The sequence below is a fragment of the Xyrauchen texanus genome, chromosome 39, assembly GCF_025860055.1.
Source record: "Xyrauchen texanus isolate HMW12.3.18 chromosome 39, RBS_HiC_50CHRs, whole genome shotgun sequence".
Lineage (NCBI taxonomy): Eukaryota > Metazoa > Chordata > Actinopteri > Cypriniformes > Catostomidae > Xyrauchen > Xyrauchen texanus.
Genome location: NC_068314.1, coordinates 22,835,742 through 22,861,589, shown reverse-complemented (window position 1 = coordinate 22,861,589; position 25,848 = coordinate 22,835,742). Strand labels below are relative to the sequence as shown.

At 37.0% G+C, this 25,848-nt stretch overlaps 1 protein-coding gene across 1 annotated transcript; it reads left to right on the top strand.

Annotated features, from left to right (window-relative positions):
- Window positions 1–717: 717 nt before the first annotated feature.
- On the top strand, window positions 718–25,550 carry LOC127632482 (myomesin-2-like). Its single transcript, XM_052111071.1, has 34 exons — window positions 718–831; window positions 2,425–2,527; window positions 3,722–3,814; window positions 4,556–4,691; window positions 5,625–5,776; window positions 6,630–6,722; window positions 9,469–9,557; window positions 9,648–9,689; window positions 11,785–11,949; window positions 12,057–12,218; window positions 12,410–12,551; window positions 12,883–13,076; window positions 15,384–15,558; window positions 15,694–15,815; window positions 16,993–17,180; window positions 17,422–17,548; window positions 17,843–18,021; window positions 18,184–18,298; window positions 18,664–18,823; window positions 18,932–19,041; window positions 20,745–20,789; window positions 20,912–21,048; window positions 21,230–21,374; window positions 21,475–21,534; window positions 22,037–22,104; window positions 22,345–22,458; window positions 22,832–22,919; window positions 23,037–23,075; window positions 23,374–23,479; window positions 23,580–23,743; window positions 23,922–23,958; window positions 24,083–24,105; window positions 24,410–24,465; window positions 24,611–25,550. The coding sequence occupies exons 2-34, from the start codon at window positions 2,448–2,450 to the stop codon at window positions 25,106–25,108; spliced, it is 4,104 nt and encodes a 1,367-aa protein (XP_051967031.1). The 5' UTR covers window positions 718–831; window positions 2,425–2,447; the 3' UTR covers window positions 25,109–25,550.
- The last annotated feature ends 298 nt before the right edge of the window (window positions 25,551–25,848 follow it).

The following is a 25,848-nucleotide window of genomic DNA, read 5'->3' as shown; positions in this document are numbered from 1 at the left end:
TTTCTTATATTTTTACACTTATGTTTATGATTTATTTTTATGTAATATCTTAATTTTTTACATAGTAGTCTATTCACATTCATTTCTTCCTCTTTATATTTTTTTCTCTCCTTATACATATACAGAGACTTGTTTGATACTATTAATTAGTTAATGTCTTGTACAGCAGTACAGTAACAGCAGGGTGTAACTTACAGTCTCTCTCTGACTGTTTTATCCCCGTTAAAAATAGATCTTGGCAACTGCAGGTCGGGGAGGGAGGTTATATTAAACCCCTAAAAAGGGCTCCCAAGATGCCGACTTCAGCATCTTTATGGAAATCTCTTCTACTTGGAGAAAAAGAAAAATTATCATAGTCAACCCTAGACATTTCAATGCTTAGAGTTTTCATGGTCTTTTAAGGCAGAAGGCAAAATAGAAACTTTGGTCTAACTTTAAGCAGTGTTAAAGTCCACCATTGCAGTCCATCATTATAACAAATATGCTTCCCTTCTCCAGAAGTTGGTGTGAAGGTTATCGTGGGGTTCATATGCAACTTGCAAATACAATCTCAAGGTTTTTCTTATATTTATGTCTCAAGAATGATAAAAGCAATCCAAAATAGTTTAATAGAAAATGAACATTTTGCCCCTCTGTCTTCTTGTTTCAATCGGTAAAATGGGTGTGAAAATCGAGGTAAATGCTATATATAGTCTTAAGAGTATCCTTACAAGGGGCGGCTGAGTGAAGGCATTCCCTAAGTGAGCGCATTATTTTTGTTCCATCAGCAAGAGCTTTCCAACTGCTCTCAGGCTGCTCTTCCTACACTCAAAGCTCTTCTTTTCTCTTGGGGTAAGAACCAGTATATTGTATTATTATTATTCAACTTGGGAGTGTTTCAGATATATCATCCAATGACATTGTTCTCTTAAGGATTGTCGGTTATATTCAGAGGGAAATGCTGTCCAGTTTTTCCATATGAATCTGGACTTAATTACGAAATGTTTCTGGGAAACTTTGAGTGTTGTATTTTGTATTTTAACTGGATTATTGGTGGGTTGTGCTTTACTTTTTAAGAGTTTCTTTTAAAAAGTAAAAACACTGTAATTGTGACAAATATTTTAGTTTTTCACTTGAGACCTAATCGGTCATAGCAGCCTATCACATTATCCATTGGTCAAAGGTCAAATTTGAAAGGGGTTTGCAGAGGTTTTTTTGCCCCTACTAGAATTTTTACCACAGAGATGTGTGTTTGTGATCTAATGTTGTCTTAGTTATTCAAGGGTCAGCTTTACACTTTCCCCTGTAATGTGATGCACTTGAGCTTCTGGATTGTAGAGAGGCAGTAATGGTGCTATTTTACAGTTTAAATGACCAGTAGTGATAGGAAAATTCATCCTTATAATGTATGACATACAACGTATCTGACTGAGCCAATTTATTTTAGTTATGCAACAGAATTTCGTTCTCCAGCAGGAACAGTCGAAACAGTCTTATCTTATATACTCCAGTTATTTGAATATATGTGTGCTTTTCCATCATTTTATGTCACTTTCACCCAAAAACACAATTTGAGTTTAATAAAAAAAGGAAAAAACTTTTTACTTTAGTGTAAAAAAGACTTTCCTTTTTTACACTAAAGTAAAAAAAGGAAAGTCTCAGCCAACATTTTACTCATAATATCTTTTTATCAACGCAGAAACATAATCATTATACTGTATCATTAGAAAGATGAGACTTTCCTTTTTACTTTAGTGCTTAAAACTCTAAATGTGTTTCTGAGTCAAAGTGACAAAACACATATTTAAAGGCAAGCTGTTATTAAATATATTTGCCGGCAAATATTTTGAAATGACTGGTTATTGCGGTTTTAAAAAGCCCTGTTACAAGTTTTCATAACTGTGATATTGGCCACTATGTATTACAACCCTGGTGTCTCATATTCCCTGTTTTTGTGCTTAGACTTCTATTTTGAAATTCTTGTTTTGTTCCCTGCTCCTGTTAGTTTTGTAGTCCTTTGTAGTTTCCTTTCATGATTGGTTTTCCCTGATTGTTTTCCCCAGCGGTTCTTCATTCCCTTGTTTGCCCTTGTGTATTTAAGCTCTTGTTTCCTCTGGTTTCTTGTCAGTCTTCACATGTGTTGTCATGTTCAGTGGCTGGTTCTCTGTGTTTTGTTTCCGTTTGTTCTGAGTTACTTTGTTTATCTTTTGTTTCATTAAAAGCTGCGTTTATATCCTCATTCCTCAGTCTAGATTTGGCTTGAACATTGGGGGCTTGTTTACTAGCTAAACACAACTAGCTTGTTTTGATTTTGGGGGGTTACCTCCCCCCATCCCCCATGGAATCTACGCCCCTGGTTTCAGCTATGCATATATTCACTTTTTAACACCCTTAACAGTATTTTGTCAGACTAAACACCCACTGGGGTCTTGGTGTGTTCGTAAGGTCTTTTTCAGAGTGTTCCCGACATGCCTGCGAGGGTCATAACACGTTATTCGCAGGAGCAAATGCATCATCAAAGCTCAAAACATGTTGTTCAGCATTCAAGGTATGGGTCGGGATAGTGTCAGTTAAACTGGATTTGATTGGCCATGTATGCGAATAGCATTTGGCGTGAGCTTGGCTCGGAGGCTTCGGCAGGCCAGAAGGACTTTCTCTAAACACATGCCAGCATTCGCTTATGCTAATTCTGCTCTTTTTGTTGATAAACAAAAAAAATTTAGTTACTTGCTTATAGCCTATAATATAGCTGGTTTGAATCCCCAGTTAGGTATAATGGCATGAAATATGTTTAAAAAGAAAAGCTAGTGTGCATTTTAAACAGACCCACCATTATGTCATATGTGATTGGATAAGAGAAAATAATGATTTATATATATATATATATATATATATATATATATATATATATATATATATATATATATATATATATGCTCTGAAGCATGGCTGTCAAGCTTCTCAGTCATCAAGAAATGATTGTTAAATTCACATTCCATGTCAAAAGTAGTGGAAAATTCTGACTGCTACAGTTTTGGTTCTGTTGTAAGCATGAAGAGTTACACCGATCAGCCACAACATTAAAACCACCTTCCTAATTTTTTGTAGGCCCCCATTGTGCTGCCAAAACAGTGCAAACCCGCACCTCAGAATAGACTTCTGAGATGCTGTTCGTCTCACAATTGTACAGAGTGGTTATCTGAGTTACCGTAGCCTTTGCCAGTTGAACCAGTCTGGCCATTTTCTGTTGACCTCTCATCAACAAGGCATTTCCATTCACAGAACTGCCCCTCACTGGAAGTTTTTTTTTTTTTTGGCACCATTCTCTTTAAATTCTAGAGACTGTTGTGCGTGAAAATACCAGGAGATCATCAGTTACAGAAATACTCAAACCAGCCCGGCTGGCTCCCAGTTTGGCTGGGAGACCATCTGGCCAACCAGTTAAACCAGCTGTAGACCAGCTTGGCCAGCCTGCAAACCACCTTAGTCTGATTTAAGCAGTTTTTTTTTCCCAGCAGAACATTGATCATATACAATTTGAAATTCTAATAACCACTATATAGCAAGTCATATAATAAATGCAAAAATTCACCCTTCAGTTGGTAACAGAATAATAAAACAGAACAAAGCCATAATTAGCTTATGCAATAAAAGGTATCATTATGCTTGTGTGTGCTAAAATGCAATGCAAACATTGAAATGCATTGGAAATGCTACTCTAATGTGTTCTATCAATGAAAAGGAAATCAAGCTCTCAGACTGTGAAGAAGGAGCAGGTCCAGGCCACCGAGGCTATGGCAGAACCAGCCTACACAGTGCCGACTTTCAGGGAAAGGTGAGATTTGATTGGCTACTGCATCTATTACAGTTGACCAGGTTATTTTAAGACAGTGTAAGAGAAAACCTGAAGCCTTATTCCATTTGTACAGATAACAAAAATGAAAGCGTCACTGTGTATCACACAGTAATCACTGAAACATTCAGATTGTTGGCCTGGTTATGCCACAATGACTGTTTACTTTGAGCATTCTATGCTAATATTCAGTTGATTAGTTTTCTTTGAAAACTGATTAAACCAAAAATCTCAGTTTATTAAATATATTACTCAATGCATAACACTTGCATCCACATTATTATAAAGAAGAAAGTACATTTTTAAATGCTGCAAACTAAAAATAAAAACTGAATCACTGACCCTCATGACATTTTTTTATTCAATATAACATATTTTGTTTAACACCTGTAACTTGCTTTGATTTGATTTTCTCCAACAAAGGTATAATATTTCCATATTTATCTGAGTCATATTGAAGAAGTTTAAAAATCTACTAATTAACAGTTACTTAACGTCAGGTACAAAGACCAACTTACAGGGTGGGTTTTAACACTAATACAAAACAAGGAGTTTAAGATTTTGTGCATATTTATTTTGATAATCAGATTTACTTGTTCAAAATAATTATGTCAAACCAGACGTTAAATTGTACTTTCTTACCACAAATAGATTGTTTGATTGTTTGTTTGTTTGTTTACTGCACATATTTGTATTTTTTTTTAATTTACTTTGTGTCTGTAGGGCTCCTGAGGGCATACAGGAGTATCAAAGAATGGCAGCTCACTTTGGAAGAGGCTTGGTTCAGCTGCAGCAGGAGCTGCACAGGATGAAAGAGGCCACACGTGAGCAAGTTGAAAATATCGAGATTTCTAGACAGGTGAATATCAGTTTCAGTGCTTACACTTCGTTTTCCTATAAAAGCTCCAACCCAATGAGTTGCTAATTTAATAAATATTTTCCATTATTAAGAATTACATTTATTTGACTTAACACGCTTTAAAATTAAAACACTTTATGTTTTTAGGCCTTTTAAAGGAAGTTTACCCAAAAATGAAATTTCCCACATCATTTACTCACCCTCATGCCATCCCAGATCTGACTTTCTTTCTTCTGCAGAACACAAACAAAGATTTTTAGAAAAATATTTCAGCTCTGTTGATCCATTCAATTTCAAGTGAATTGCGGAAAGAACTTTGAAGCTCCAAAAAACACATAAAGACAGCATAAAAGTAATTCAAACGGCTCCAGTGGTTTAATCCATGGCTTCAGAAGTGATATTATAGGTGTGGGTGAGAAACAGATAAATATTTAAGTCCTTTTTTACTATAAATTCTCCTTCCCGCCCAGTAGGTGACAATATGCACAAAGAATGCGAATCGCCATAAACAAAAGAAGAATGTGACAGTGAAAGGGGAGATTTATAGTAAAAAAAAAAAAAAAAAGTACTTAAATATTGATCTGTTTCTCAACCGCACTTATCATATTGCTTCTTAAGACATGGATTTAACCACTGGAGATTAGTTTTATGCTGCTTTTAAGGGCTTTTTTGAGTTTCAAAATTCAGGCCATCATTTCCTTGCATTGAATCGACCAACAGAGCTGAGATATTCTTCTAAAAATCTTTGTTTGTTTTCTTCAGAAGAAAGAAAGTCATACGCATCTGGGATGACATGAGGGTGAGTAAATGATTACAGAATTTTCATTTTTGGGTGAACTTTTGCTTTAAGGTTATTCCACTCTTCTCAAGATGTGGCATTGCGAGTCTTACATTGTCCACACTCTTTACTCAGTTCTTCCTGTTCTTAATCAGGTGAAGGGAATTTCAGCTAGGAAGGAGATTCCTGCTGAGGTTTCCAAACCATCAGACTTCCTGGTCAGTCTGAGATCTCATACTGTATGGGAAAAGACCCCAGTCAAACTATTCTGCACTGTGTCCGGCCACCCCAACCCCATCGTCAAATGGTTTGGCCTACATTTTTTAATATTGTCCTAAATCATTACAAAATCAGTATTTTTGAAAACATTACTGGACCATCTTCTCAATAAATGTCACCTTTTTTTAAAGCTGATGTGTGTAATTATTTTAATGTAAAAAAAAATGTAATATAATGTTTCAAATACAGAGACAACTATAGGTAAGCCATATGAAGGCTGATTTCACTTAAAAGTGTAACACTGTGTCGCTATCAAAACATTCCTCAGTTTGTTTGAGCTGTCTGTCTCAGCAGCCTTAGCGCTACTAATGGTATGAGTTCAGGGCATTGAAGATGGGGGGAGTTTTCTAGAATCTGTTTGAAAATAAAATTGATATTCCATTTGGTGACGCTAATGGCAAAGAAATTACACACTTCAGCTTTTGGGCATAATTTAAGGGGGAATCTCACAAAAACATGTCCAGGTCACTTTAAAACAATTACTGCAATAACATTATTTTTAATTTAAATCGAAATGAAAAGTAGCACAACGGATGTTATGATGTGTATGATATATGATATATTATGATACCATGATGTGCAAATACTTTATAATTTATTTACAAAAAAAAAAATTCACATTACAGTATTAACAATGAGATTTGTATTGTCACTTAGCGCTCCTAAGATAATTCATAGAAATGATAAGCAAAATATAATTTCTAATTTCTTTCTTTTGATCAAATATGACCCTGACGTTTTTTGTGAAATTCACTTATACACTGTAATAAAATGTAACTTTGATGTAATAGTAAATTTAATTCAGTAATGTATTTATTAATACTTCTGTTCAGAAATACTAAAATGAACTAACAAACTCAACTTGGTTTCTCTGTCGATAGGTATAAGAATGATGTTGCCATTGACCCCTTGAGTGCTCCTGGAAAGTTCAAAATTGAGAGCAAGTATGGGGTTCACAGCCTGATAATTAGCAGGTATGACCTCATAAGCCTCATTTCTTTGTTCCATTTTATACTTGAGTTTTAATACCACATTTAAGTTTATTTTAAAGGGGTCATGACATGAGAAACCAAATTTGCCTTGATCTTTTGGTATATAAGAGGTCTTTGTATCATTAAAACGTCCTGCAAGTTTAATATTTTAAGACGTCCTCCCCATTCTAAACGAATCATTTATTTAATCAAGCTCAAAATACAGCTCGTTCTGGATTCATGGTTAGAAGTGACGTGTCGGTTAGAAGTGACGTAACAGCGTTTGCATATGACCGCCTCCAGCACAACATAACTACGCTATAAGCGCAAAGACAACTACGCTCATTTCAGTATCGCCGTCGCCTCACAAGTGTTCAGTCGATGGACAGCGAGCTCTGACAGAGACTACTTGTGCACAGGAAAATTACGATGCCACACAGATGTGCTGTTCCTGGCTGTGGTCAAACAAAACCTCTGAATAAGCTGCCGAAAGATCCAGACGTCAGGGAAAAATGGATGCAGTTTATTTTTTGCGGATCGACCCAGTCACGGCAGTGTTAACTTAAGCGTTTGTTCTGTACATTTTAAGGATGACTGTTTTGAGAACAAATCTCAATATGATGCTGGCTTTGCCAGAAATCTGTTGCTCAAAGATAAGTCCGTGCCGACTATTCTGGGAACAACGACGACGCAAACTGTAAGTAATCTATTTTAAACTTTAAACTACTTTTTAAAGCGCAATTTCATTCATTATGAATAATCACAGTGTTTTTACTTAGTTTACTTGCATATTGTTCTGGCTGGGGGCGTCAATAATTGATACATAGGCACTGACGTTAGCCAATCATAACAGTGGGCGTTAACACTGAAGTCTTAAATGGAAAACGCCCCCAAAACAGACTGTTTGAATCAGAGGATGAGAAACAGGGTGGGAAAAGGTCATAAATCACTAGATTTTAAAAGTTTTTCTTAAAAAAATATATATATTAATTCTATAATTGCACCTAAGGGAACATAATAATACAATAAAAAAAACCATGTCATGACCCCTTTAAGTCTAAGATATTGAAATCTCTTAAATGTGTATGAGCCAGCTCTTTTTGTGTTTTGAGTTTGTGGCTCTTAACTTTCACATAGTCAGACCAGTAACTGAGCACAGACTCCACTTTCCCTCTCTGTGAAAGTGAATGAAGGACAATTTCCTATTTAGTCCCAGGGAGGTTTCTCTTGAAGAAGTCTCAGCTGCTGGTGCTGCTCAGCTTAGCTATGCGTCATTTGATCTGGGAAGGACTGACGCCATCAAGACTCACAGTCGCCATTACAGTAGCACCTCTTCGAGATTCTCATAGCAGTGGCAACGGTTAAGTCACTCATTCATTCAAGGCTCGTGTCCTGTTCTGATAGAACATTTGTAAAGAAAATGAGCATTCCAAATATGTATTCACATTCCAGCACTCTTGGTAAGAAGAGAACAAACAGTTCTCATGCATTGCAAATGAAAAGCAGAGGCTCTAAATAGTCCACACAGGATGAAGGACACATTTCTTTGCTCTATTCTCACCCTCTGGCCTCTCCTTCAAGACCAGCACGGCATGTTTGAGATCTCAGCCCAACATATGTTCTGGACGCAAAGGCCTCTTTTACACTCGTACCAAATGGTTCTTGAAAGAGGTTTGAGGAACACAGAGAGCAGGTTTTTCCATCCTGTTTCATAGCTGTATACCAAACAGCAGATCATAAATCAGACTGTTTATCCACCCAAGACCTCTCACATTTGAACAACATTTACAGCATAGCATTTAATCTGTGATACCCTTTATGCGTTGGCGTAACTAGGATTTTATGGGGACAAGTGAAAAAACCCTTAATGAGGGAATCTACACCCTGTTTGAACTGAATAAATACATCAGACATACTGACTACTAAGTATCTCTACAACATTGTACCAAAAATGCACATAATAATTCAATACATTGCTTAAAACTAGTCATTTTAGCTGTAGAGTTTTAGAGTAAGATGTTAGGCTTAACAATACATAGTCATATGATTAAAATGTAATCTCTGGAGTCCATGCTAAAACACCTGGATGGATGCAGGCAGATTATAATTAAGTTATAATCTCTGAGGTCCATCAGAATGATGCAGGTAGTGTTCAGAGAAGCATCTCTCACTCGCTGTCTCATATAAGGGCATCTATGAGCAGTAATAGGATATGAAAAGGTAGTGCTTAAAGAAAAATGTCGGGTTCAATACAAGTTATATTGGCATTATATTGATTACCACAAAAATGAATTCTGACTTTTCCCTCCTTTTCATTAAATAAAGCCAAAATCCGGGTTACACTGAGGCTCTTACAATGGAAGAAAATGGGGCCAATCCATAAAAAGTTTCAAAAGTAAACCGCAGGACGTAAACAATGTGTTAACATGATTTTAGTGTGATAAAACTACTTACCATTTCTGTGTAAATATTACTCCAATTTAAAAATTTTGTTGCCATGACGAGGTAACGCCTTAAACCCTAAAGTTTAACTATAAAAATTTCTGAAAATTGGCCCCATTCACAGAATTATCAATATTATGCCACAAATGCTGTCGATTGAGCTTACCTTGTATTGAACCTGAAATGAAAATTGGGTAAATTTTTTATTAGAAATCTTAAATTCATTTTGTGATATTCTGAGATGGATATAATCACATTTTGCTCCCATTTATTCACATTGTGGAATTATTGTGATGCTCTCTTGCAGGTGTGCAGTTAGTGATTCAGGAGTGTACAGTGCCGTGGCAACCAATCCACAGGGAAAGGCTACCTCTAAGGCCACTGTCTGTGTCAGGAGTGAGTGCCCCTGCTCTGTTTTTCTCCTCATATCTTTGTCCTTTCTTTTGTTGCAAAGTTTTTTCAAACCTTGTTTGTTTTTTCATGTAGGGCCACTAGGGGGAGGAGAGCGCTCTCATCTGCCAGGACAAGGTAAGACAGAGCCTATGTTTGGCTGACACCCAGTTCAGAAGGACCTTTCTTGAGACAGTATTCCATAAATACTCTGTATCTGTTACAGGCGCAAAGCCTTGATTAGACATGGAAATATTTTCCTAGTGGGGGTTGATTCATGTAAACATAAGGCAGTGTGTAAGCACCTCCTAGCTTGTCAGTATCTAAATATGCATTCGTTGTTTCTGTTCGTTGTTAAATTCATACTTACTCTAATAGTAAATTACTTCACAAGAACTGATTTGTGGACAATTATGCTAATATAAAATCATCTTTGATATCTAAGAGTTACCATCAAAATGTGAGGATGCTGGGCTGTACCATTGAAAGACCCCCTGAAATGTTTTTGACAAAAGCAATTTACTTTTCCTGTGTGAAACAGGAAGTTGGGACAGACCATACAGAGGGGCTTGTCCTTTTCCTAAATAGAGCTGTTTAGGTTGTAGTCCAAAAATCCGGAAGAGAATTTGCATTTCTGAGCCATGGGTTCCCTCTGGATTTTTCAATATGTTTTTGGATTTAAGAGTAAAATAAGGTCTATGGTAAACATTACTTGATGATTCTTGTACTTTTGTTCTACAACATAAATTACACACAGTCAAACCTCAAACATGAATTTTGAAGCTGCCATATTTTTAAAACTGTATGCTGCTAACAAGTTGCTAGTTAAAACAACAACAGATTTTTGGTTCACATACATGCTTGTGGTAGCAGTCCTTAGTTAGCAACTTGTTAGCTATTTTTTTTTTAAACATTTATTTAAAAGCACAGGGGCTTGAAAATTCAGAGTGTAATTTTTGCTGTAGAACAATAGGTCCAAGTATCTTGAAGTAATGTTTGCCACAGACCTTATTTTACTGATAAATTGAACCCCATTATAAAAACCCATTGGCAATTCCTGTGGGAACAGATAGCGCTTTAGCCTTCAGAATTCACCTACTAATTGGCGTCACGGCTGAACAGCTCTGTAGCCAATAGACTTTACATCGCAGGTCGAAAAAACCTGGGTGTTTCTCAATGCTAAGAACATGTTCACATTCTTGAGAAAATAAGTCTTGCTACCTTGAAAGAGCAAACTCGGAAGACATGAGGACGTAAAATTCATATATGCAAGTTTTGAGATGTGCTGTGATATGTAGATTCAACAACCTCTTACCTATTTTCTTTTTTGGAGGTGGGTGGGTGATGACGTCAAACAAGTCCACAAGAACGTAAGACCGCAAAAAGAACGGACATTGAGAAACAGATTTGCTACCTGCTATTGCTGGTTGGAAACAGGTGGAATTTGGGGGAAGGAATCATTCTTATTTTCCTGGAAGAAAAAGACTGTACATTTTAAATGTGTATTTATGTGAGAGGTTCATTTTATAAATTTGTATGAGTAAAAATGACCTTAAAGCTAATAGACAAGGATAAAAAATTCTGATTTTGTGAGCTTTTGTGCTTTTAGTTTAATTAAAATAATGTGGACTAATGTAACTGGTCCTAATAGACCCGCTGATTGAGCGGGATTCGAACCGGCGTCAGCTGGCATGGGAGGCAGCCGTGCTAATGAGGAGGCTAAAGGCTATGGGTATCAGTCGCTAGTGCACCTCTTGAGGCCAAGGGAGTGAGGTTTACACATACTATACAGCTATCACGTCCCAGCTGCTCCCGTCACACTCTCCCCCCTAAACGTCACTCCCATCCGGGTCATGGCACCACTGTAACTGGTCCTGCTCGACTCACTCTGAGCGGGATTTCAAAGCAGTGTCAACCAGAATGGGAGGCGTGCACGCTAACGAGGAGGGTAAAGGCTACAGCTTCTAGCATCAGTCGCTAGTGTGCCTCTTGAGGCCAGGGGAGTGAGGTTTATGGATACCGCACAGTTATCACGTACCAGCTAGCTCCTGTTACACTAACAAATCAAAAAGTGTGTAAGACGATTTTTCTATTAGAATAATATCACAGTAAGCTGTTCACTGAAACAATTAGTACAACTACACATGGTTTGCACAAACATACACACTTGATTTTTTTATTGGTATCACTCAAGTCAGACCCACAGTGCTATATGGTGATGTATTTCTACTAGTTCCTCTGCTCAGTGGCATTCACTCTAGTAAGCTTGAAGTGACCCTGCTGGACAATTTTGGAGTGACATTTGGTACCGAGGGGGAGTCTGTTCGTCTGGTTTCCTCCATGGTAGTGGTGCCTGATCTGCCAAACCTGCCACCAGAAGCCATGTGGTACAGAGATGGTGAGATGCTGAATTTCTCCTTCGATTCAGAACTATAGCTTAAGTCAGACTGATGTTGTATTAGTTCTCAGGCACAGAGTACACTAGCACTGTGTTTGTGTGTATAGATACTTTGCTGAAACCATCCAGGTGGGTTGAGATGTCTATTGGTGGTGGACTTGCCAAGCTCACTCTTCCTCAGCTGAACAAGGATGATGAGGGTCTGTATACCCTTCGCATTTGGACCAAGGATGGAACCGCAGAACACAGTGCTTACCTGTTTGTTAAAGGTAAAAATTAATCCTATCCGAAGATGCATGTACGGTCAATCAAACCATAAGTACACAGCAGTCAGAAAGCAAGAAGGAACAGTATAACATTTTGTGTTTCACATACAGTAAATATGCATTAACAAATTAGCTGTGAAGGAGATGTATATGTCCATTATCTGTATAAATATGTGTGTATATTTGTTTTACAGATGCCACTCCTACAGTGGCCGGGGCCCCTGGAGCCCCCATGGATGTTACAGTCTCTGATGCAAGTGCTGATTATGTACTGGTCTCCTGGAAACCTCCCAACACCACCAACGAGGCTCCTACCACTGGATACTTTGTGGATAGGTAACCTGCCTCAAACTTCAACCTAAACCAGCATTACACATTTTTTATATATTTAATTATTTTTAAAGGCGCACTCAGTAACTTTTGTCTTTGTGTCATCTTGGACTTATACTGACATCTACTGGCTTGGATGCAGCATAATTTAAAATCAATAGTTTTCAGTTTCACATGCATTTTAGAAAGTTAGTATTCACAGTCAGCCATGGTTACTTTAATCAATGACTGAAAGTGTCAAATAACAGGATGATTACTGAGATTACGCCAGTAGTATTCAGTTGATCATGTGACTCTAACATGGCATTTATATGCATCTTTAATGTTACCTTGGCAGACGTAAGTCTGGAACTAAGGACTGGGTCCAGTGCAATGATGCCCCTGTTAAATTGTGCAAGCTGCCCGTTCATGGCCTGACTGAGGGTGCCTCCTACCACTTCAGGGTGAAGGCTGTGAACAAAGATGGCATCAGTCTGCCCTCTAGGATGTCCACAGGAGTGACCACTGCAGCCACGGAGAGTGATGTGGAAGGTAGGACTGAAAACGTTCAGCAGAAATACATGGGTGTGGCAAACTTTTCCATTTGGGTAGGCCTCCATGAAAAGGGCTGGGCCTAATAGAAAATGAAATATGGGCAGTGATATTTCTTTATACATAAATTCTACATTTACTGTGATTGGGTGGGTAAGAGTGCCAGTAGGTAGTTTTAACAGGCCTGAGATAAAGGCATCATGAGCTGATGCAGGATTTGCCACAAAATCTGGTATTAGATTAGTTCAGACATGTCATTCTTTAGGTATGGCTATGGGTTACCCGTGTAATGCAGGGGTGTGCTTTCTCTCACTTGTTGGTGCTCAATTTAGCCCGTTTATGACCAACTATTTGTCCTTGTCGAGGGAAAATCCTCAAATCATGTCATGGAGTGTAATGTCACATTTGAAATAAGCTACAAAACTGGCTATATATGAATTCATATTGTATTTTGTTGTTTAAATGAGTCTGTTATGATCATAAACACAGACTTGTGTTTAATGCGTTCAATGAAAAATGAAGTATTATGTTTATGTATTGAAACAGTGATTAAAATCGAAGGGAAATATGACATTGTGATACGACAGGAGGAACTACAAGGAGGTACATTTAATTTCAAACTTCACTGAGACTTTAATATCATCTCTCTCCATCTTTTAGATCCTGACAATGCAAGCTCTCTCTGTCCATAGACATAACATTTTTTGATTCAACAATTAACATTCCAGTTTTCATTCATTTATTTCTAAATAAATTCTGTGTAGATCAGTCACTACCTACTGCAGTTGAAAGGGTCAAACACGAGACTTCATTCAGAACTTTTTGTTTTCTTTTATTTGAGACAATTTTTAATATATCTAAAGAAATTAAAATCCTGAATGCATATGATGCAATGCAACAAAGCTTTATGTTGCATTGTATTGTCACCAAGAAGAAAGTTCTTTGAAAACATCTTTAGTGTAAAGAACTTTATATATATTCACAAGAATAAGCAATCAATCAAGCCATATTGTTCAGTCAGAAGGTGTTTGACGGGTCTGTCAAAAAGGGGGGAAAAACAATATTCTGTTATATTAGATTATTATTAGCATCTGTAAGATGGTTAACTCAGTTGTGCTGATCTATTTCCATCAAAGGTTGCCTTTGACTTATTGTCATTGCCACATATAACCTTGGAGTGTATCTGAAATATTTTCTAGCTAATACATGAGTGAAATAATCATTACATCTATTTAACCCAATTAAATTAAATGAATCAACTTAAATAAAGTAAAAAATAAAAAGAAATCAGAATATTCACAACATATTTGTCATTACTTGTCAAGTTCATTCTCTATAAAAGCATGACTTAAATGGGTGTTTGCCAAATATTCAGGTTGTCTCAACATGATAGCACTAACACTGCAAATAACAGGATATGCCTAGATGATGTTAAATATATTATTTTGAATAAATAAACATTTGATTTATTCCTGTTTAGTGTATGTTACAATACCAGAGCCACCCACCAATGTGCATGCCACAGAAATAAACAAAACATATATTGTTCTGAGCTGGACCCCACCAAGCCCTCGCGGACGGGCACCTGTGTGGTACCTCGTTGAGAAGGTGTGTGTGCATATCCTGTATGCTTATATAGCTTAATGTTATTTTCTGATTAAGTGGTGAAAATGAGCTAAGATAAATAAATTCCCTAGTTTAACCATTTTAGACGTGTAATCACTGTCAACAAGTATGGCTCGAGTGAGCCGTCAGAGTCCACAGCTCCCATCCAAAAGGTCGATCCGCATGGTAAGAGGGCAATAACTGTCAATATTTGACTAATCAACCCTGCTGTTTTGGTTGTCTAACTCTCCAAAATTATATATATGGCGAAGTATTAAAACTAGAAGGTCATCGAAACATTCAAATGCTTCTTGTATAATCACTTCCATACTGTAATTTGCAGGTATTGTTCCAAATATTGGTATGTATGAATGCCATAAATCAGTTTATAAGCAAATGTCACCACAGGCTGGTTTCCGCTTTCTGAAAATGAAAGAAAAGAAAATAACTTCTCACTGAGCAAGCTCAAACACTAATATGATTTTGAACACTGTCCTTCTCCACAAGAACTTGTTGTTTAATTGTTTTCACCCTGAGATTAATAACCCCCAAAAGTTCACATTTAGCATGTTTTAGTTCCACTTCTTAAAAGCATCCGTCCACCATAATGTGTTCACTTTCAGGTGGGCAGAATTTCACTCCCCATTAATCTGTGACACTATCCAAGGAAGTTATTTGACATCAGGTATTTGGTTTGTGCAGGTGTCCCATCTGCTCCGGGACAGGTGGTTGCTTCCAGAAACACCAAAACCTCTGCTTTTGTGCAGTGGGAGCCCCCAAAACACCCCAACAACCTCTTCGGTTACTATGTGGATGCCAATGTGGTCGGCTCCAAGGTCTGGTTCCCTTGTAACCACAGGCCTTACAAACACACCAGGTAAAACACACTCAGAACTGTGCAGATTTTGTTGAACAGAATCATAGCAGAGTGGTTTATCGCATCAGAATTTTTTTTTTTTTAACAAAGGACTAGATTTACTTCAGACATGACTATCTCTATTTGCATTGTCAGGTTTGTGGCCCATGGTTTGGTTCAAGGTGATACCTATGTGTTCCGTGTACAAGCCGTGAATATTTATGGATTGAGTGAAGAGTCACAGGAATCTGCTCCACTGTTCATTGACGCTGCTCTCGGTACGTATATGACTGCACTGCATTTTACAGCAATGTCATGATTGTTTATAAAAATAGATATAATTGGATAAGGACAAAAAACACAAAAAAGCTAGGATAAGGAAAACATTAAAAATAGGTTCACATGTTGACTTTCTTTTAAGGGATGACGTTATCGTTGACTTAAATGTGCACCAAATAATTTTGGGTTTGTTTCATGGGACCATACAACCATGGACTTGGACTTCATACCGACACATATTGGCATGAAACATCACACAAAAGCAAAGGTTTTTAGTTATCAATGTAGAAATACTAAAATGTGCAGATGTATTTGTCACCTATGGCTATTTGTATTTTGTTGTATTGTAGTTATTTACTAATCAGGAACAATACACATTATCTAACATCATGTTGATGTAAATGTTGATGTGACAGATTTAGCCAAGATGGCTGATTTTCATCTGTTGTCCCTGGACAGGTTGATGTTAAGGGAGAAAATAAAATACATTAACCAAAGTCATCTATTCAAACTATACAATATCTTAAAAGAAAGATTAATCATCTTACGTATCAAAGCAAATCCCACAAAACAAATCCCAAAGCATATTATTCAAATATTTATAACACTTAATACCATAGTGACAATTTTGATTTGACAATAACCAGATTGGCTAAATGTTTAAAAGTACTTTTTCCTAATGGTACGTTACATTCACCTCTTTTACCAGCCCTTGTGAACCTTCCTGTTATTTTATTAATGTATTGAATTTTAATGGAACAAGACCATTCAATGTAAACAACAATACATCTTCTAATTTAGCCAGACGTTCCCAAAATAAATAAATAACAATAATTAGTTCATAATTAACTTTTTGTGTGGAAAAACAAAACTTAGTGCACATTTAAAGGGTTAGTTCACCCAAAACATTACTCACACTCAAGCCATCCTAGGTGTATATGACTTTCTTCTTTCAGCCAAACACAATTGGAGTAATATAAAAAAATATCCTGCCTCTTCCAAGCTATATAATGGGAGTGAATGGTACCTTAGATTTTGAAGCCAAAAAAAGCACATACATCCATCAAAAAAGTAATCTATACAGCTATCCATATGTAATGGATAGTAATCCATATGAGTACCCCATTACCTTTATCCACCTCACTAAACCTTTATACCTCTCCTGCACACAATCAGCTGCTCCCTCTGCCCCATATGGCATCACTCTGCTAAACTGCAATGGCTCCTCCATGACCCTGGCCTGGAAACGCCCCAAGCACACAGGCGGCAACAAGATCACATCTTACTACCTGGACAAGCGTGAGGCAGGATCACTTAACTGGAGGGAAGTCAGCCCCAGCCCAGCCATCCACAGGATCTTCACGGTACATTCTGCCTTTGTTAAACAGCACATGGCATTTAAGATTCAGAGAATGGCTCTAAAATTGTCTGATGCTATAGAAATGTGTTATTTAAGATATGAAACTTAAGGAATTACAGATAAGAAGATGTTAAATGTGTCCTATATAATGTGTCATATTTAAGAACTGACTAAAATAACTGGCCTAAAATTATGCCTTTTTTGTCTGTTCCCCAAACTGGTCTGTAATTCGCATTTGGATCCAGGTGGAGAATCTGACTGGTGGAGTTTTTTACGAGTTCAAGGTACAGGCTGCAAACTTGGCTGGTGTTGGAGTGCCATCTGAGCCCAGCAAAGCTTTTGCCTGCGAGGCCTGGACTATGTCAGAGCCTGGTCAGTATGTCACTTAACTCTACATTACTGTAAATCTAGAACAGATGCATATATTTACAGAATGTTAAGGAGACTAGATGTTAGGTTTGACCCATAAACTGTTCTCGATTATTTCATCTCGTGTTAACTGCTTACTCACCTAATAAAACTACTTATAATCAGATTTGTAGTTCCCTGATTTTGTTTACTGAATCTTATATATTAGTGAAGCACTTAGTACCATAATGGTACTTTTTACCCTAAAGCAGTAATGAACAGCTTATGTGACTGTATAATTCCTGTCTCTGTCACCAGGCCCTGCGTATGACCTCAGTTTCTGGGAGGTGCGTGATAATTCCCTTCTGCTGCAGTGGAGGGCCCCTGTGTACACTGGAGAGGGCCCCATCACTGGCTACTTTGTGGACATGGCTAAGAAGGGCTCATCTGACTTCGTCACTGTGAATGCTGAGCCAGTTGGGCATTGTTACCTGAAGGTGTAACAATACTTCTCATTTTCAGTTTTCTGCACATGAACAAGCTATTTTAGAAAATAGTTTGGCCAATGGCTGTGCAATTCAGAACCCCACAGCCCCACCTCTAGTAGCACAAAATAAGTATAGAAATATATGTGCATATGTTTATACCTTGATTTGTAGGTGACTGGACTAGAAGCTGGAGCTTCATATGTGTTTAAAGTGCGGGCTGTGAATGCTAACGGTGCTGGAAGATCCTCAGATGTGTCAGATCCCGTGTGTGCAAAGGCACTGCCAGGTAACCGCTTTGGCATACAGTATTAGCGCATTATTGCCTGCAACACATTTTGCATCTTTTTATTAGGCAATCTTCACTATTACTATTGCTCCAACTTTGAACAAACACCTTACTCTTTTCAACTTTGGCACATAATGCATCCTGCATGATTTATGATTTCCACCTAACTACCACCCAGAACACCTTAGCAACCACATAGCAACATGCTTAAAACAAGTCACAACACTTTAGCAGTGTGGATGTGAGTTTTGCACATGCAAGCATCACTCAAATTTCCTTGGTGTTAGATTAATGTATTTTAAATATGTGGAGTGTTTGATGTCATTATGTTTCAGTTGTTATTTTGCATGATTTTGTTTCTTAAGGTACGAAGGAAATTGTGTGCGGTGTGGATGAAGAGACTGGAGACATTTTCTTGAATTTTGAAGCTTGTGAGACTTCTGAGACTTCCAACTTCATTTGGTCAAAGTCCTACAAAGATATCACTGAATCAAACAGAGTCTCCATCACATCCTCTGGAAGACAGTATGTTCACTTAATATTTTTGCATTATATAATTTAACTGTGATATAACACGTTTATGTTCTGCAGCAATGTGGTGTGAAATAACAAGATGCAATATGTTCTCTTCAGCTCAAAGATGACATTTAAAATAAACCCTGAGAAAGAAGATCTGGGCACCTACTCTGTGTCAGTGACTGATACAAACGGAGTTTCAGCCAGCTACACTGTCAATGAGGAAGGTCAGTGATTAGGTTTTCAATTTCTTCAGCTTTATTTTAATTAATGGGTATTGCAATCCTGAAAATGTTATTGGGCCTATATAATACATTCCTTGTCCTTTTCCTTATTTGTAAGTCACTTTGGATGAAAGTGTCTGCTAAACTATTAAAGGAATAGTTCACCCAAAAATGTATTTCTCTCATCATTTACTCACTCTCATGCCATCCCAGATGTGAATGACTTTCTTTCTTCTGCTGAACACAAACAAAGTTTTTAGTGGAATATTTCAGCTCTGTAGGTCCACTCAGTGCAATTGAATGAAGACCAAAATTTGGAGATCCAAAAAAGCTGCATACAGGTAATCCATAAGACTCCCTTGGTTTAATCCATGTCTTCTGAAGCGGTCCAATCGGATTTGGGTGAGAACAAACCAAAATATAACTCCTTTTTCATTAAAAATCAGCAGTCTCCTTGACAATCATAATTTCAAGCTTGACTACACTTCCTAGTACCATATAGCTCAGTACGTGTCAAGCACTAGAAAGTGTAATTGAGCTAGAAATCATGATCGTGCCTAGAGGTTGCAATAACAGAGTTAAGTTTTGGTCTGTTGTCACCCAAAATCAATTAGACTTCAGAAGACATGGATTAAACCACTGGAGTCGTATGGTCAGGGTTGGGAGGGTTACTTTTGTAATGTATTCCACTACAAATTACAGACTACGTGCGGTAAAATGTCATTTGTAACGTATTCCGTTAGATTACTCGAGGTCAGTAATGTATTCTAAATACTTTGGATTACTTCTTTAGCACTGGTATATTTTTTCACTTGTTTTGACTATAAAAACTCTGCAGGTACAGGAAGACAAAATAAACATTAAAAATACATTCTCTGAAAAACATAAATGTCTTATGCAGTGTTGTTCAATCAAACTGATCTTGTTTTAAGGATTGTTAGATATTTTTACAAAATAACAATACAAAAAATTATTAATTTTTGCCCTAATATCAAAGGTCTTACTAGAAAAAAGAAATTATGATCCAACGTGACTTTTCTTGATAAAAAAATATGATCGTGCCTGGTTACGTGCCTGTAAAAAGTGCTGGAAATAGCATTTTAACTTAGCATAAAGCTGATAATTTACACAAGGTTTATTTCTATTTCTTCTGCTCCAAACTTCCTTCAAACTTACTTCTCTGTCTGATCATATGAATGTAACACTTTCCTAAGAAAGTGTTTCACCGCTGTTCAAATGCACTTTTGATCACATCATTTAAATGTATAAATGTTTTCCATCTGAAAGGACTAAATATTAAATGAAACAAATGACAATAAAATGCAAAGTAATCTCTTCAGTAATCAAAATACTTTTTGATTGTAACTATTCTAAATACCAATGATTAAAATTGTAACTGTAGTGGAATACAGTTACTTATATTTTGTATTTTAAATACATAATCATGTTAAATGTCCCAACCCTGCATATGGTTTACTTTTATATTTGCTTTTTGGTGCTTCAGAAATTTGGTAACCATTAATTTGTATTGTATGGACCTACAGAGCTGAGATATTATTCTAAAAATCTGTGTTTATTTTCTGCAGAAGAAGAAAAGTCATACACATCTGGGATGGTATGAGGGCAAGTAAATGATGAGAGAATTGTCATTTTGGGTGAACTATCCCTTTAATTTGAAACAACAAACCTAATCTTTCATTTTACAGAACTAAAGAAAATACTTGAGCTGAGCTACAACATCAGACATCCCAGTGAGTTACCTCTGGATTGTTTATTTACATGTTTTTTGCTGCCATTTCAAGAGAATCTGGGTTATTATCTAGGAAATCCTAGGTCTTTAAATGTATTACTTTAACACTTATGTTCACATCAGTTGTTCCGCTGAAGACAGAGCTGAACTATGAAATTCTGGAGAAAGGTCATGTGCGTTTCTGGGTACAGGCTCTGAAGCTGTCCTCCTCTGTGAACTACAGGTTCATCGTCAATGATAAAGCCATCTCAAGTGCTGAGGTACAGCCCAATGCTTCATTTCTCTAAGATTGCTCATAAGAACAAGGAGAGCATTTCCCTATAATGTTACAACAATTTACTTTTATAGAAAATTGGTTTTGGCAAATAACTGGGCCCAAACCTTCCAAATCCACCTAGTCCAAAGTGAACCCCCTCATAAAAGTATTTACTGTGTATTTAGGGTTGCAAAATCAGCCATGATGTTAACACTGGAATTATCCAGATGACTATTGAGCACTTCACCAAGGCCAATGAAGGCACTTACACCCTTCAGATCCATGATGGCAAGGCCAAGAGCCAGAGCTCACTGGTTCTGGTTGGAGATGGTAAAGCCCTTACAGTAAATGTTGTGCTTTTGTGTTTCTGTTAGTATCAAAGCCACAATACCTCTGTGACATCATGTTCTTTGTATTTTTCAAATTGTAGTGTTCAAAACTGCTCTGAAGGAGGCTGAGTTCCAGAGAAAAGAGCACATCAGAAAACAAGGTCTGTGAGGCAAAATTATACAAATAAATACAAAATAAGTGAATATATGAAAAGTATATACAAGTATTGTTGGTACTGCATGAAACTGAACTTTAAAATCTTTTAAAATGTTTTAAAGGTACACTCAGAAACGTTTTTGTTTGCGTCATCTTGGACTTACAGTGACACCTTGTAGGGTGGCTGCAGCATTACTCAAAATCAGTAGTTTTCAGTTACGGATACCATTGTAGAAATTCACTTTTCACAGTCAGCCATGATTAATTTAATCCAATAGAAAAAGTTTTCAATAACAAAGCAGTTACTGAGATTTATCGAGTAGTACTCAACTGGTCATGTTATTCTAACATAGCAGACCCCATGAGGGGGACCCTCTCCATCTAAAATAAAATAGTTTACTGATATGATATGTGATTGGTCATAATTTTATAACAATGTCATAAAATACAATAAAAAGTGCACCTTTATATTGTATTAAGCTGTTGCTTTATTCTGTTTCTCCCAGGCCCTCACTTCTCAGAGTGCCTGTCTTTCCATGTGACGGATGACTGCACAGTCATGCTTATTTGCAAGGTAAATAACAACCTGAAAAACTCTGAGTCTATAATGCATGTTACTTGTAAATGCATGCATGCAATTTTTCATGCACTATTTACTTACTATATGTAATATGCATTAAAGTGTCATACACCCCAAATAGTATGTAGAGAATTTGCAGTGATGCATGACGTTTAAAAGGCTGTTAAATGTAATGTCAAAGGCTCATGCCATTTTTCCATACTCCATATCCTTATTCATTTGTTTGTGTTACAGCTGGCCAATGTGAAGAAAGAGACAACGTTCACCTGGCTTAAAGATGATGAAGAAATAACTGTTGACGTTCCACCCAACCCAATGTCTGGATCTTGTGCCCTTCCAATACCCATGGTATGATAGCCAACTCTCCAGTGATTAAAGTTTAAGTAGTGTTTCCCAACCCTGTTCCTGGAGGCGCCCTATAGTACACATTTTGGATGTCTCCCTAATAAAAACACACCTGATTAAACTCATCAGCTGTTTCAGAGAACTCTTAAGACTTGAAATGAGTGTGTAAGGTAAGGCAAACTCCCAAAATGTACTGTTGGGAAAGACTATTGTAAATCACTCATTTAAAAATGTAATTCATGTTTTATAGCATTATAAAGCTTCATAAATCTTAATTTTTCATTTCAAATATTATAAATATTAAACTTATAATTAAAGATAATATTTTATATTATATTCACTTTTTTACTTTATCAATTTTTGTTTAATTGAACAGTTCTCAAGGAAAGATCAAGGAATTTACAAAGCTACACTAGGCGATGATCGTGGAAAGGACACCTCTATCTATGACATTTCTGGCATAGGTACATTAAACTACTGTATAGCTCAGAGCTAAATAATTTATTCCTTCAGTGACTTCATGTAAAAGACTATTTGTTATTCTGGATTTTCAAATTGATCATATATTTTACATTTTGCAGTGTTTGATGACATCATCAACGCCATTGCGAGTATTGCTGGTATGTTGTTTAGTTACAAATTTGTAATGTTTTTGTCACTTGGAAACACTGTTTGACCATTGAATTTGATATTGCAATCTCCGTTTGTCAGATTATATTATTTAGGATGTATATGAGTTTTACACATTATACGCCTGCCATGTAACTTTATTACAGAGCAGCCAAATCTATGTGCCCTGTTAAGTTATTGTAACTGGTGATAAATATAATTTAGAATAATAGTAATATTTTATGGATTCGATATTTGCATAAGGATGCTAATTCAGCTGTTCAGAAAGTTTTGTGCTGTTTGTTGCAGGTTCTTCTTCCTCCGAATTGGTTCTTCAGTGCACACCAGAGGGCATCAGACTGCAATGCTACATGAAGTACTACACAGAGGAGATGAAAGCCAGCTGGTTTCATAAGTACATACAGACCTTCAGCAAACTGTAGTTCACACAAAAAGAGACTATCCATCTTTTCAGACTCTGAAAATGTGTGTGATTTTTGTTGTCTTGGGTATAGGGAGAGTAAGATTTCCTCCTCAGAGAGGATGAGAATTGGAGGAACATCTGAGATGGCCTGGATGCAGATCTGTGAACCCACAGATAAGGAAAAGGGTCATTACACCATTGAGATCCATGATGGAAAAACGGCACACTCTCGCACCTTTGACCTTTCTGGTCAAGGTAAGTGGAAACTGGGCAACTGAATGCTAAACTTTTCTTTTTCATATTGGAATGTTATAGTGAAAATACTGTACTTCTTGGTCAGCATTTTAGTTTTATTTTGTTGCATTTTTGGCATCTACTCAGATGCTAAAAGTCTAATATTGAGAGAGTTTTTATTTTTCTGCCATTCTAACAGCATACAGTGATGCCTATGCAGAATTCCAAAGACTCAAGTAAGGGAATCTCAATTCATTGAATTAATTCTTATACATGTAATGAATGGTTTTTTTTTCTTAAGAATAATATCAAAAGCTGTTAAGACAAATCCACTGATATTTTCTCTCTCTCTATTATCAGGGCTGCTGCCTTTGCCGAGAAGAGTGAGTATTGCTCAAATGCAACACTAATAAGGGACTAATCCAGTATTCATGCATCATATGACTGAGGGAGTGTAATGTAGCATTTAGCTTTGTAAAATTAAAATAACCACATTAAATTAGCTTAATTGTATGTTCAGATGCCAGGATTATTACCCATATTTTTACACTAGTGAAAGTAAACTAGATATTGTTGAACTGACATTAATTGGTTACTGAAAGCTGTTAATTGTTCGTAGTAAGTCCTATTTGGACATTTCAAGTTGTGCCAAAATGTGTCATATGTTTAAATGTTTGCCCCCTGTAGACCGTGGTAGAGTGGTAGGTGGCCTGCCAGATGTTGTCACCATAATGGAGAAGAAGGTAAGATTCACATTACTTTGCTTAGTAGAGGTTCACTACAACTACATTTGGTATTTCTGAATAGAGTTCAAACATTAAGGACTGATTTACAGTAAAATGGATCTATGAGCACATACTGAGCCCTTATGACCTCTTAACTCTGCAGACCCTCAGTCTAACTTGTACAGTGTGGGGTGACCCCAGCCCAGAGGTCACCTGGTTTAAGAATGAGCAGGAGGTTTTGTCTGTCGACCGCTACAAGATCACCTTTGAGGGTGGCAAGTTCGCTAGCCTCACTATCAACACTGTGACCATGGAAGATTCTGGAAAATACAGCATTAATGTACGGAACAAGTATGGAGGAGAATTCATAGAGATCACAGTCAGCGTCTACAAATATGGCGAGGATATCCCAGAGCCTAAACTGGGACAGATGTCCAAGCCCACTGCTACACCCAAGCCAGCTGCATCCGCTCCACAGTCTGTGAAGACCCCTACTCCTCAGACTCCTACACCCTCCATTAAGTCCCCGACTCCTACTCCACCTCCCTCTGTGACGTCTCCTACTCCGACTCCAGCTCCCAAATCCCCCACCCCACCCAGATCCATTCGATCTCCCACCCCACCAAGATCCATGAGATCTCCCACCCCTACTAAGAAGTAAACTTTTGCTTATAGAACCTACAGATAAGTGAAGTATTGATAGAGTTGATGTATAGTGTTTAAAAAATAAAACAACAAAGGATAATATCTGTTTTAGTTTGCTACTTTTTGCTGCAGTGGTTTATAGATCTGTATCACTGGTACAATTGAGAGATTAAACTTACTTGTAATGAAGTATTTCAGAGAAGAGTTTTGTAAGGGAAGATCGATCAGCTTTAGACTCTAGTCTTTTCCTCCATTGTACCAGTTCATCTCGGAAATAGAGAAAAAAAAAGTTTACGTTTTATGTGTTGATTTCTTAGCAAAAAGTAATAAAGTTTAAATGAAGAATTGTTGTTGGGCCTGTCAGAACAATCACAAAGGCCACCGTAGTCCTTCCTGTCTTTGTTCTGCTCCCTCCAACCTCTTTTTGTTGCCAATAAAAATCAGCAGTCTTCTCTCTGGAGTGGATCTTCTGTAGTCTTTCTGGAGTTTCTGGATTTAATTTTGAGTTTGTCTCTTTGTTTTAAACTACATGACATTTATTTAGGTTATTTTGCTAAGGGCATTCTAACTAAACTTTATTCATAATATGTGCATACTATGAAATATGACCGGTTAATCTCTGGATTAAGTTAAACTTAAAATTAATCATTGTGCTCTAACCTAAATAGACATATAAAAAAATTAAAAAAATGCTATTTCAGTAGATAAATTGTATACAATTAATATTTTCTGAATTGCTATCTTGGATGTTCCACT